Here is an 11514-nt window from a genome sequence, read left to right as displayed (position 1 = left end):
CTGTTTGATATATCATCAGGGAATTTTCGGGTGAAACAAAAGGCATATGAAACAAGCCATCGCTGTGACACTGGGACGAGAAACAAGAATCCTTATATTTCTGCTCGGAACTGGGCAGTGAATGACTGCGGCATTCAAACACTTGCCTGAGCGCCACAAGAGCTCGCCTTTGACTCCTGCAGGAGGGGATTATAACAGGAGGACAAATAGGTTGCCACTCCTTGCTGATATTATGATTCCGACTTTTCCGACAGTTTACCTAGAACGACAAGCTGAAGGAACCCCAAAGATATCGGGTTTCACCTGAATTCCTGAAAACTTGATCGGGGGAGGGGGGAACTATTGTGAAAAATAGGGTTTAACCCAAAAAACGAAGAATCCTATGCATAAATAATGCAAATGTGTTGCTACTTTTGCAGTGCTACACGTGACACTACTTGAAGGAAAAAGCTTGTTCCACACGCAACATTGCATGTAACAAAAAATGCCCATGTTTATTTGAACATAAATTACACGTCCAACAATACGTATTATACTGTCGAACAATGGCATCAACAAACATGTTTCTAAAAGTCATAAAATAACCTCGCAATGCCGTAGCGGATGACAAAGGCAAGAATGCTGCAAGCAACCTGTAACAGAGTAAACATATCACAATCAAGTCAAACCGTTCACTCATGCGTCTTTAACTGTCCCTCATCTCTCAACAATTCACATGTTCTAAATACCAATTATAATTTCATCAACATTTGTATAGACCAGTTAACTGTTTACAAACAAGAGGACCCATTTGCACGTGCGCGGGCTTGGTGTGGGCAAAACACACTGACTGCAGCATGTGAATTCTTTCCGCAAGTGCGACATCGGCCGTGTTGCACTGCTACACCACTGTCGACTGTCTTCTTCTGCAATACCCGAATAATACGGAGCTCTGAATGAATCTGACAAATGTCGCTACAAGACGAAGTTGTTTATGAAAGGTATACAACATGACGATCTCTTTGCGCTGCCCATCGACAACTGGACAGCCCAGCCACAAAACATGCTAGCGATCACAATCGCATTGTAGTTTATCTAACATTTTCGCCTAGCCAGTTCACTGCTGATACTGTGCAAGAGTACAAGTCACTGGAAGCATATAATTACTTCGCCTTAGGCAAGCTGGTTGATCGGGTCGTTTCTGAAAACAGTGCAGTAATTTGCTATCATGCCCCGCTTCATGTTAGCGTCATTTATTCGTACACAGGTATCGCGACGGAATCTCACAAAGGCGCTGTCATGTAATCTTTCCGTTTAACTGCAGCGATCAAACGATTTCTTCGTTCTGCGTTGCGCGGAAACCGATGAAAAGTGATTTCGCACCCGTTTCGCCAACCCGAAGGATACATGGCTTTGCGGCATGCCCACTTTGCATGAAAACAATCGCTCCAATTGACTGCTGTTTTGCCCACAGCAAGCAGACGAACTGCTGACTGCAGCGCCACCGCTAGAATATGACGTCAGGCGCGCAAACTGGTCTCTACACCTACAACATTCTGGAGGGAATGATGAGACACTTTGTTTTTTCTGTTTGTTTGCTTGCCTTTGTAGACAGATGAATGGATGGCTGGATTTTGTAACAGAAAAAAAACTAGAAAATTACAGGGAAAGAAAACCTTACTTTTCTTCTATGGCAAATTCTTTAGTTCTCTACAGCACTTTAGGTTCAATAGAAAAGATTACTTGGTCATAGGCTAAAATTGTCCAAACAGCTCTTGCTTTACATACCACGAAGCTCATTGTGTATGCCACAAGTACTAACTCATTTCAACATGCTAGCATGTGCCTGCACCCAACACACAGAAGATTTTATTATTTTTTGCAGCTATTGAAATGGCTATTCAGCACTGATCTGATTTCAAGGCATAAATGCTAGATCACTATTAATAAAGGGTACAAGCTTTTTTCATGGGAGGCAATTAAAGAGAGCCACGATGGGAAAAGCCATAGGTTTGGCGGAAAAAGAGTGAAGGACGACACTGAGGCAGCTCAGACGTCTCTGTGTCGTCCATCCTTTTTGTCTTCCAAGCTCAGGTTTTTTACAGCTTATCCACCCGCCTGTTTGTGTTCGTGCCATTTTATCTCTGAATAACGAGTGTCACGTTGAACGTTTGGCTCTGGACTCAACAAAGGGGATATCGTATGATGATGTTAAGTTATAAAGAAAGCTTTAAGACACTGAAGAAGAACGATGAAGCAGACAGAAAAGAAAAACACAGAGAAAAACGCTGGAGAACACAGTAAAATGCACACTGGCCACGTACAGGCAGCCACTGTGCCGGATGCTATAAAAAGTCAAGTCACATTTTCATGCGTGACGCTATACCTACTTGACAGACAGACTCCTGCTGCCACAGAGTGAATAATTTATGCTAGGGAAACCTACGAGAAAATCGTGGTTACCAACCACTGCGTAACAAAATAAATACGGCCACGCAAACTTTCATCTTCATGTATTTCCTATGCGCTATACCGATGGATGGAGACGAAAGTTTGCATGGTCGTATATATTTTGTTACACAGTGCTTGGTAACCACAATTTTTTCGTAGGTTTCTCTAGCATAACTTCTTTACTTTGAGGCAGAGAGAAGTCTGTGCGTCAAGGAGGTATCGTGTCAGGATGCCAATGAATGTGGTCATTTTTGTTGCAATGTTTTATCCTTGCCATTCTCTACGCTATCCTACCAGAATTTCTTTCCTATGTAGAAATTTAACACAATATGGCTCTGCAACTTGCTCTTCGTGGACGTGCACAAAATTGGGCCCTATGCATACCTGTATGCCAAGGAGAATAGAGGTGAGTTTCTCCTCGTGAGTTCTTCCTTTTAGGACTAAGATGAGGTTGATGAGGGTAAAATTGCTGCATTCCACTTCATCATCATCTCCAGCATTCTGATGTACTTGATACGAAACAATTCCCAGGGTTCTGTACACCTTCAGGACAATGTGTCCCAATGGTCCTAATGATGACAGCCTGAACCTTGTAGTGCTTGCTTCAACTTGATCATGCTCAGGGCAATACCTTTTTTGGAAAACAAAAAAAGGATATTGTGACAGTTGGTCATTTGGCATTAAAAGTGTTTTACAGGCACTAGAAGCAATTGAAACATTTGAAATATGCAGCATGTAATCCTTTTCTCAAACTTGTTGCCCGCTTGCGAACATACCCGCTACAGAGCATGGGCATTCTCAAGATTTTCTCGAGGGGGGGGGGGGGGGGGGGGGGCAAGGCCTGCCCCTCCCCACACCTTTTTTCCTGGAGATGGACGCTGCGGACTGTGCGGTTGAGCAGAGGTTCATATTATGACATCTGAGAATAATCATGACGAACTTTGACTAAAATGTTGTAGTAGTGTAGTAGCTATAATATTGTACTAACTATACTTGTGTTGATGTTGGTTATGTTTGTTTGACGTATTGTTTCTTTGATACCTCATTTGCCCGTATATCAGGGCCACGAAGTATATGCGTGGGATTCTACATTTTTCGCTTGTCAAGATTGCTGCCATTTTCATTCTCCTTTTTTTTGTCAGTTTAATATTAGTGTATACATTGGTATAACCACTTTTTGTGTACATTATTAAATCAGTTCGCTGCTGTCTGTATGGGAGTCGAGGCACTCTTCAAGCATTGTAGCTTTTAGCTTCAACTTCCACCACCCGTATGATGGAAACAAACAAATAAATAAAAAGTGCACAATTTTCACAAGTGATCTTGGAGCTCCAGGGGCTGGGCATGACCCCCTTGACCCCCTTTCGGTATGCCCATCCTACAGAGTTCTCTAACAAATGAAGTAAGCTCGCTGGGGTAGAAAATGTTGCCCTCTTCATTCTTATGGATAATGATCCAGAACGAATTAACAGACAAATGAATTATAAATTAACAATTTATTAACCAATAATTAACAGATGAATTAATTAACAGACACAAACTTGCAGTCAGTACTGGTTTGGGTCAATGCTGTCCGCTTTGTTCTATCTTTCTCGTCTGTTTTCTGTTCTTCTTGCTTCTCATCCTCATCTGCATTTCCTGTTTCTCCTCAAGCTCAGGGAAAAGTTACCACCTCACTTTTGTGCTGTCTGCTATACCTCATTACTAGATATGCTCTTATCGAAAGAAGGCAGGAACAATATACTGTTTGACAATATGCTGTTCTATTTGAAACAAACAGAGCAAGTGAAGAAATAAGGATTGTTATGCTCAGGCAGTTCTGTCAAAAGTATCAAGAGTGAGCTCCTGGAAGGCGGTATGCTTTACGTACATTACACCTAACAAAATGTACCATGGACGCCAGCCGCTTAATTAGCAAAGATAAAAACACATAAAAATCTTATATTATCCACACAAAAATCCTATTATCAGTTATGCTTTTTTTTCTGCTTCGCAGAGATGTGTGTCACTTTAGGGCGTAAGTGACAGTGTATATGATGCCTGAAAAATGCAATCGCACTATATTGCAGTCGCTATTGCCAGAAGCATGTGACCTGAAGAAGTACACCCTTCTGCACAAAAGTCTCGTCTCATTAAAATTTAGATGCTCTCAACAGTCTTCTTTCTGTTGTGTATCTCTATCGCCGGATACTTGCACATTGCTCTTCTACGTACCAAGAAGCGTGCACGTAACTTTTCAATGGTATTGTTCGCACGGGGAATCCCAAGAGCGTGAGATCATTACGCCAATGTGAGACATGAAATTCTTTTCACAAAAAATGCAGAATTTCCAATATTTTAGCATAGCATCTGAATGTTCTTGAAGTGGTAAGCTAGGATCTCTGCTCAAGACAATGGGCAACGTTAAGAGTTCTCTGTGCCTTGACCTTTAATTGTTCCAGTGGGGGATGTTCCAAGTAGGATGCTTTGAACGTAGTATCAAGGTGCTGAAATACGAATTTAGAACACAGAGGTGTACCTGTACCTGGGAAGCCTATGCCTTGGACAAGGAATCCAGTGGAAAAGCTGTGGTATGCTGTACAAGAAGTTGAACACTTGTGGTATGAAGAACAAGATCATAGTCTTGCTAAAATGACCCAGGATTCCCACCACAGCAAATGTCATGCCAGCAAAGTAGCAGAATGTGTCACCGACAAAGACTTCTGAAGGGTACCTGCATTAAGAGAGTTACCGGTGTAATTATCAGTAAGATATCTTACAACTGTATAATACATTTGGGTACTCGTGATAAAGTAAAAGTGAATACAGAAAAATAAACAAAAAATGAAACTAGAGGGGAAAATCGCACCAGTTGTACTTTAGTAATCCCAGTGTTGTTCCCAGAAATGGAGGCATCAGGTAGAGAGAGAACAGATGGTTCTTCCAACAGTCTCCTGGCAGAAATAGAAATATCTATGTGCACTTATTCAAACAATGCAAATATGTGCTAGCACAAAAAAAAAGACAGACAGCGAAATAAGTGCCACAATGAGGGGCTTACCAAATATTTCCACCACATTGAAAACTGTAATAGATGCTGCTATCACGACAGACTGGCCGGCTTCTAATCCATTGATCCCTGCCAAGATGTTGATGGCATTTGTGCAGAACACTGCAAGCATTCCCATGTAGACGTAGTACAATGGACCTGAAAACATAATAGACCAAAAGTTGTGTGCCAAAGTTATTATACCTATGTAGCATCAATCCTTTTAGCATTCCAAGGATCTTAAATGTAAATAAATCATCCCCCTTTTTTTCTTACTTCCCATACCTTCGTAGCCTGTGTTTCATTTTTCATATATATATATATATATATATTGAAAAGTTGAAGTTGAGTCGGATGGCTACGTAGTTATAGTGAATGCTGAGATAAATGGGAGACAGAAGACAAAAGTAGCGGAAGGGACAAAAAAAAAGGGTTTTTTAAAAGTTATAAAAGTTAGAAGTGACGTCTACGTTACGGTGGAAGCTCCACCTTCATCAGGACGAAATAGCTAAATGTGGCCATGAGGCTGATAAGGGGCTTTACAATGACGTCATCGTAAAGCCCCTTATCAGCCTCGTGGCCACATTTAGCTATTTCTTCCGCTATAGCTGTAAAGCTATATATTGTAAAGCTTTAGCCATTTAGAACATTCTTTTGTTAACTTTCCTTTTATCTGTCGTCCACGTCTTATTATTCTATGTCTTTTCATTTCACGTCACGTACATGTCACGTGTATACATATATACAAAGGAAAAATAGCCGAAGCTCTGTGGCTGCACGTTGAGCATATGTTTACAATTTGATCGTGCACTCCCAGCCGAGGGCAGCTGTTTCGCTCTACTTGGAGCTTGACACGATCTTGGGTCAGCGCTAACAGTGCGTCTCGGCGAGACGTCAATGTTCCACAGTGACGGCACCACCTGTGGAGGCCGCAGTGCAAGCCAGCAAGTACCATACATGTATACAGTGAACCTTCGATTTATGAACCTTCGATTTATGAACCTTCGATTTATGAACCTTCGATTTATGAACCTTCGATTTATGAATTCCCTCGTTTTATGAACACTAGCACGAGGAACCAAACTTTTTACATGCATTTTTACCTCGTTTTATGAACCTCGATATTCGAATAATGAATGGAATTTCTGGGAACCAACTAGGAGTTGCCCAGCGTTTTTGTCCTCAATTTATGAACGGATCGTTCCTAGGCCAACAAAAACCTTCAAAGGGATTATTCGTGGTCTTATGAATGACGCCTGAACAGACAAAACGTTTTCGAGGTATTGCACCCTCAGTTCTTGACCCCTCGAAATCCGAACAACAAACGGGTTTTTGCAGAAGTGTTCCTGACCTCAATTGACACAGCGGAAGGCATGGTCCAAAGCAAAATTAAACTATTTAGTATTGCATAATAAACAGAGTGTGAATGCGCTAACATCTGTGTTTTGTGAGACTGATACAGAAGAAGGCATGGTCCAAAGCAAAATTACACAATATCAACTCGGAAATACTGTTCCATTTGCTCGATAGTGCTCACTTAACGGAATTTTCGATTTATGAATCCCTCGATTTACGAACGATTTTTCAGGGAACCGAGGGTGTTCATAAATCGAGGGTTGACTGTATATGTATGGATAACTGGGTCAGATGGACGTGAAAAGGTCTATAAGTAATGAAGAGACTTGAGAAGCCGTATAACTGTTTTTAATGCTTATACGGCTTCCCAAGTCTCTTCATTACTTGTAGTCAATATATATATATATATATATATGTATAGATACTCATGGAACGATGCTACAGCACCAGAGGACACGTACGGAACACAAGGGGTATCGCATTTCTCTTCAGGAGTGACACCCTAGCAGCAAACAGAATTGGAGACACACACCGAGAGATGGGTAGAATACCCGGTCACCCGTTTCTTATTGACCTCTTCCTGGTGTCTAGCAGGGGGCTGCTCCAATGAAGAAATACACCAGTGCCGTGTTCCGTAAACTTTTGCCCCAAGCTGTCACATTGAAAAAGTATCCTCCAATGATACCACCTATCACTGCGTTCTATGTACTGCTGTACATGATCGGAATTTTTATTTTATTTATTTTTGGGGTGCCTAAGGGCCTCACTGATGTGGTGCACCTGGTAAATCGGGAAGAAATAAATGAACTAATAAAAGGGGAACATGTGGTGTGTACAGCGATGAAAGCTTACAAGAGCCTACTGTGTTAGAGATATAAAAATATTGTATAGCAAACAAACCTACACTCACCTAGCCAGAGATCATTTCCGATGAGAAAGCGAAGTGGTTTGGGTACTATAACTGTGGTATTGTTAAATGTAACATAGTACACCACCAATAATGGAAGAGAAGCAAGTGTTGGCAAGAGCAGCTTGTCTCGCCACTTCAGGTCCAAGACGTCATCAGCAAACCCAAGTAGCAGCATACAGCAGATGGACAACAGAGCAGCAAGGAGCTCCACAAACTGAAATGCATATACAGAAAAGGCCATTACACTGCATTTTGCTATGGATAAACACAACATAGTATTTCTTTTCATCACTCTCTGAACTTCTAAACAGCAGCATAGTATCGAGACAGTCACTGCTCAGCACAAAAGCTGGCCCCTAGTATCCGAAGAGGAGTCTAATACTAACCCAAAAATTAATGTGTTTTTTTACAATGGTGACTTATACCTCTTGCCATCAGGAATAAAGAAAGATGTGGTGTTGTGCCCCAAATTGGCAAAATGTGTTACATCAGAGCACGTATGCAGAGCAAATCTCTCAAAAGGTGTACCAACACAGGAACATGGGAAATCTGATCATACTTACTCAATCTGCTGACTACATTTGTTTCATTGGCCTTTAATAAAGAGCAAGCATATGAATAAATGAAGAAACTCACATCACTGTGGGGGAAGTTTGATGCGTCTGTGAAGTAGTTGAAGAACGCTATAGGAATAAAGAGGATTGCGGTAACCATGAACACTGTAGCTGACACAACTCCGATTGACTCTGCCCTGCAATAGCAACATCAAAAGTCCTTATGGCACAATTTGCAGCAGTAACAACTTCTGTCACAAAAGATTATGGTCCAAGCCAATTGCAATGCACCACTAGTGGACTAACGTAACTGGACAAAGTAACATTTCTGCACTTTTCACAAGGACATAAACAGTGCTAGTATCTTCAACACATCAATATACACACAGTCGAAGTAATATGGTAGGAGCCATAAAGATTGCGTTGGGAATACGAAGAGACGAAAAACATTCGTGTAATCTTGCAGAGCTTCTGCACTGATTACACTAAAGTTTGTGTACTGGTGCAGTTGGCTTTCAGAACTCTTCCAGTAGCGGTGGTTTATCCAGAATTCCAAGTACAGAGGAGTGTTGCCAAATTCGGGGGGAGGGGGGGGGGGGGGGGGGGGTCATACTTTAGTTATGTCACTACGGTAAACATTTCATAACCAATGTGTGTCTAAAGCTGAAATAGCAAGGGCACCCCAAGGCAAGGGCACCCCCAAGCAAGTTAGGGGGATGTCGTCGAACATTTGGGGGCGGTGTAGACAGTGTCTGGATTGTTCAGTAGTTGCGTGCACAAGAATGACGTAATAGCACATAGCATGTCCCAGAAATTGAGCAATCTTGGCATGAAATGCCTTTCACTGAAGCAAGCTCAATGTGGAACAGAGTACTACATATTTATACATGCAGCAGGTGTGAACGTACCTCGGCAAAAATCACTCATGCTCACTCACGCTCAATGTTGCAAATGAGCTGAGCATGCGTAAGCAAACAGGGACCTGACCGGGAAGTGAGAGAGCATGAATGGGCAGAAAGAGAACTGAGCAAGATAATGAGCGAGTAAATGGAGAGCTGATATGAGCTGTAATGAAAGACTCTGGATTACTGCAGGCACCGCTCAGATCAGTCGGATGAAGACCACAAAGTGGTTCCCTCTCCCATTGTCATCCTAACTGTCGCAATAGCCCATTGAGCCCTTCTCGATACCCTGAACGCTTACAACGGCAGCATGAGACTGTGGGTGAAGGGCAGCCTCATGTCTAGAACACCTACAGCTGCTACACAGAGGAACGTGGCCAGGAGCGGATCCCGACCGTGGGTTTGGAGGGGTTCCTTGTTGAAGCGCGTAGTGGGGGAGGGGAGAGAGGGAAATCCTATGTATAAACTGACTTTTTTGGGGTGCGGGGCGTGGGCGATCCCCCCCCCCCCCCCCCCCCGGCATCTGCCATTGAACGTGGCTTTCTCAACTAATATGCTCTAACCGATTACTTTACCTAAACCTCACTCACTTCGCGAATGAGCTGAGCATGAGTGGGAAAACGGGAGAGATGAGCGGGACGTGAGTGAGCTAGCGGAGAGTCTTGCAGGCAAGAATGTGCATGAATAAGCAAACGAAGAGCTGAGCAAGAGGTGAGTGAGCAAGCGGCAAGTGAGTGAGCATGAATGAGTGCGAGTCACAAGTGTCGACCGGTGGGTGTGAAAGCATTATGTCCTGGGCTGTGAAGTAATTAATCATTAGTAACTAAGTTAGTATAACTAATTACATTTAGGGTAGCTAATTAGAATACCTAAATACTTTCAAATATGAGTAACTGCACACGTAATTTAATCACGTTTTGCCTGTAACTTCCACTCATGGACAGTTACTTTCTGCAGTGGTTTAAAGGGATAGTTATTCGCAAGCATCGTCCCAAGCATCGATTCGTTGATTTCTGTTGCACAGAGTAGTGTATTTCAAACTTTATCAGACCCTTCCATTAGTTTCTGGCAGCTTGAGTGGTATGATTTATTATAGGCATCTGAAAGCAACCAGATCCATGTTAATAGGTTTTCCTGCAGAGAAGGATGTGTGCGCGATATCTGTCTGAGAACAATGTGATGACAAGAGGGCATTCCCATTTTCCTGACATCGAGATGTGGCTTCCTATCGCCAGCCTTGAAGCAACGTCATGAAACGCCACGATCGCAGCTTCCTGTATTATGGTCCTCCCCTGACGCCTGCCAGGCGCTGCCCACACAAAAATAATGAAAACTCCAAAAATATGTAGATTTCGAACGAAAGTGATTGATGAGGAGTTCTTCATTGTCTTTTTTTTTTAATTCTGTGTTAGCTCCGCGAAGCAACTGTGGCTATGAGTGGCATACAGATGTGGACAGATGGAGAGAGGACAGAAGGAAGGAGTGGGTTAGTACAGGGGGGTTAGTATGCGTCCTTTGCCGACTTCAGGGGAACTGTGCCGACATTCGCCTGGAACGTCTGCCGGAAAAAAAACAAAAAAAACAGGATAAACCCCAGACAGCACAGCTGGTGCTGGGATTCCATCCTGCGTCACTTCCCAGTCTCAGCTTGGAAAGCGATCATCCTATCCACTATGCCACGGGAGCTGGTGTCTTCATTTGTCTATTGCACATGTCCAGCAAGTTTTTTTTTTTTCCAGTTTCGTCAGGGAGCGAACCATCCCCTTAAAGGGGTTCTGAAACCATTTCCAGGCTTTTGAAGAAATCACCTGGTACATATTAATCCATGTCTACCGAACATGCACATCAAAACGGTATGTCTCTGCGATCCTGCGTTATGAAGCTATTGCAATCCAAAGGTAGCCCGCTGAGCGAACCCCTGCATCGCTCTCAGCTCTTAACCTCCTCGACCGTTTTCGGAATGACGTCCCATGTTCGAGAAAGGAAGCGCTTTCTTTTCCGTTTCCATGACGACGTAAGCTGTTGTAAAGAGGGAGACGACTGCCAGACCGGCTTCGGCACAGTTACCCTCTGGAACTTCGGGCAAGCACGCACACCTAAAATGTCACTTCCCGTTCGTCTGCCAACATCTCTCAGCGTTGTTTGGAGCCACCGGCTACGGTGGCTTGAAAAAAATTTTGTTTTACAAACCAAATAGTGAAAAAAATGTTTAATTCATGAATGTGGGACTTGCGTGTCGGCTCCATGGACTACACTGTATGAAACAATGCCATACATTTAGTGGGTTGCATTTGGTTTCTCAACCCCTTTAAATGAGTTAACTCGAAATTTTTG

General features: G+C 42.8%; 1 protein-coding gene across 2 annotated transcripts in view; it reads right to left on the bottom strand.

Annotated features, from left to right (window-relative positions):
• Positions 1 to 468: 468 nt before the first annotated feature.
• Positions 469 to 11514, bottom strand: part of LOC135385701 (UDP-N-acetylglucosamine--dolichyl-phosphate N-acetylglucosaminephosphotransferase-like) — a 12872-nt gene continuing 1826 nt past the window's right edge. For both annotated transcript variants that reach the window (XM_064615168.1, XM_064615167.1), the window contains exons 2-8: positions 8361 to 8475; positions 7725 to 7938; positions 5471 to 5617; positions 5279 to 5363; positions 4955 to 5143; positions 2815 to 3061; positions 469 to 632 (exon numbers count right to left, since the gene is read on the bottom strand). In XM_064615168.1, coding sequence (XP_064471238.1) covers positions 567 to 632; positions 2815 to 3061; positions 4955 to 5143; positions 5279 to 5363; positions 5471 to 5617; positions 7725 to 7938; positions 8361 to 8475 — 1063 coding nt within the window. In that variant the 3' untranslated portion in view covers positions 469 to 566. The remainder of the gene's footprint in view (positions 633 to 2814; positions 3062 to 4954; positions 5144 to 5278; positions 5364 to 5470; positions 5618 to 7724; positions 7939 to 8360; positions 8476 to 11514) is intronic.

This window comes from Ornithodoros turicata, chromosome 2, assembly GCF_037126465.1.
Source record: "Ornithodoros turicata isolate Travis chromosome 2, ASM3712646v1, whole genome shotgun sequence".
NCBI classification, from domain to species: domain Eukaryota; kingdom Metazoa; phylum Arthropoda; class Arachnida; order Ixodida; family Argasidae; genus Ornithodoros; species Ornithodoros turicata.
This window is presented reverse-complemented; position numbering and strand designations above follow the sequence as displayed.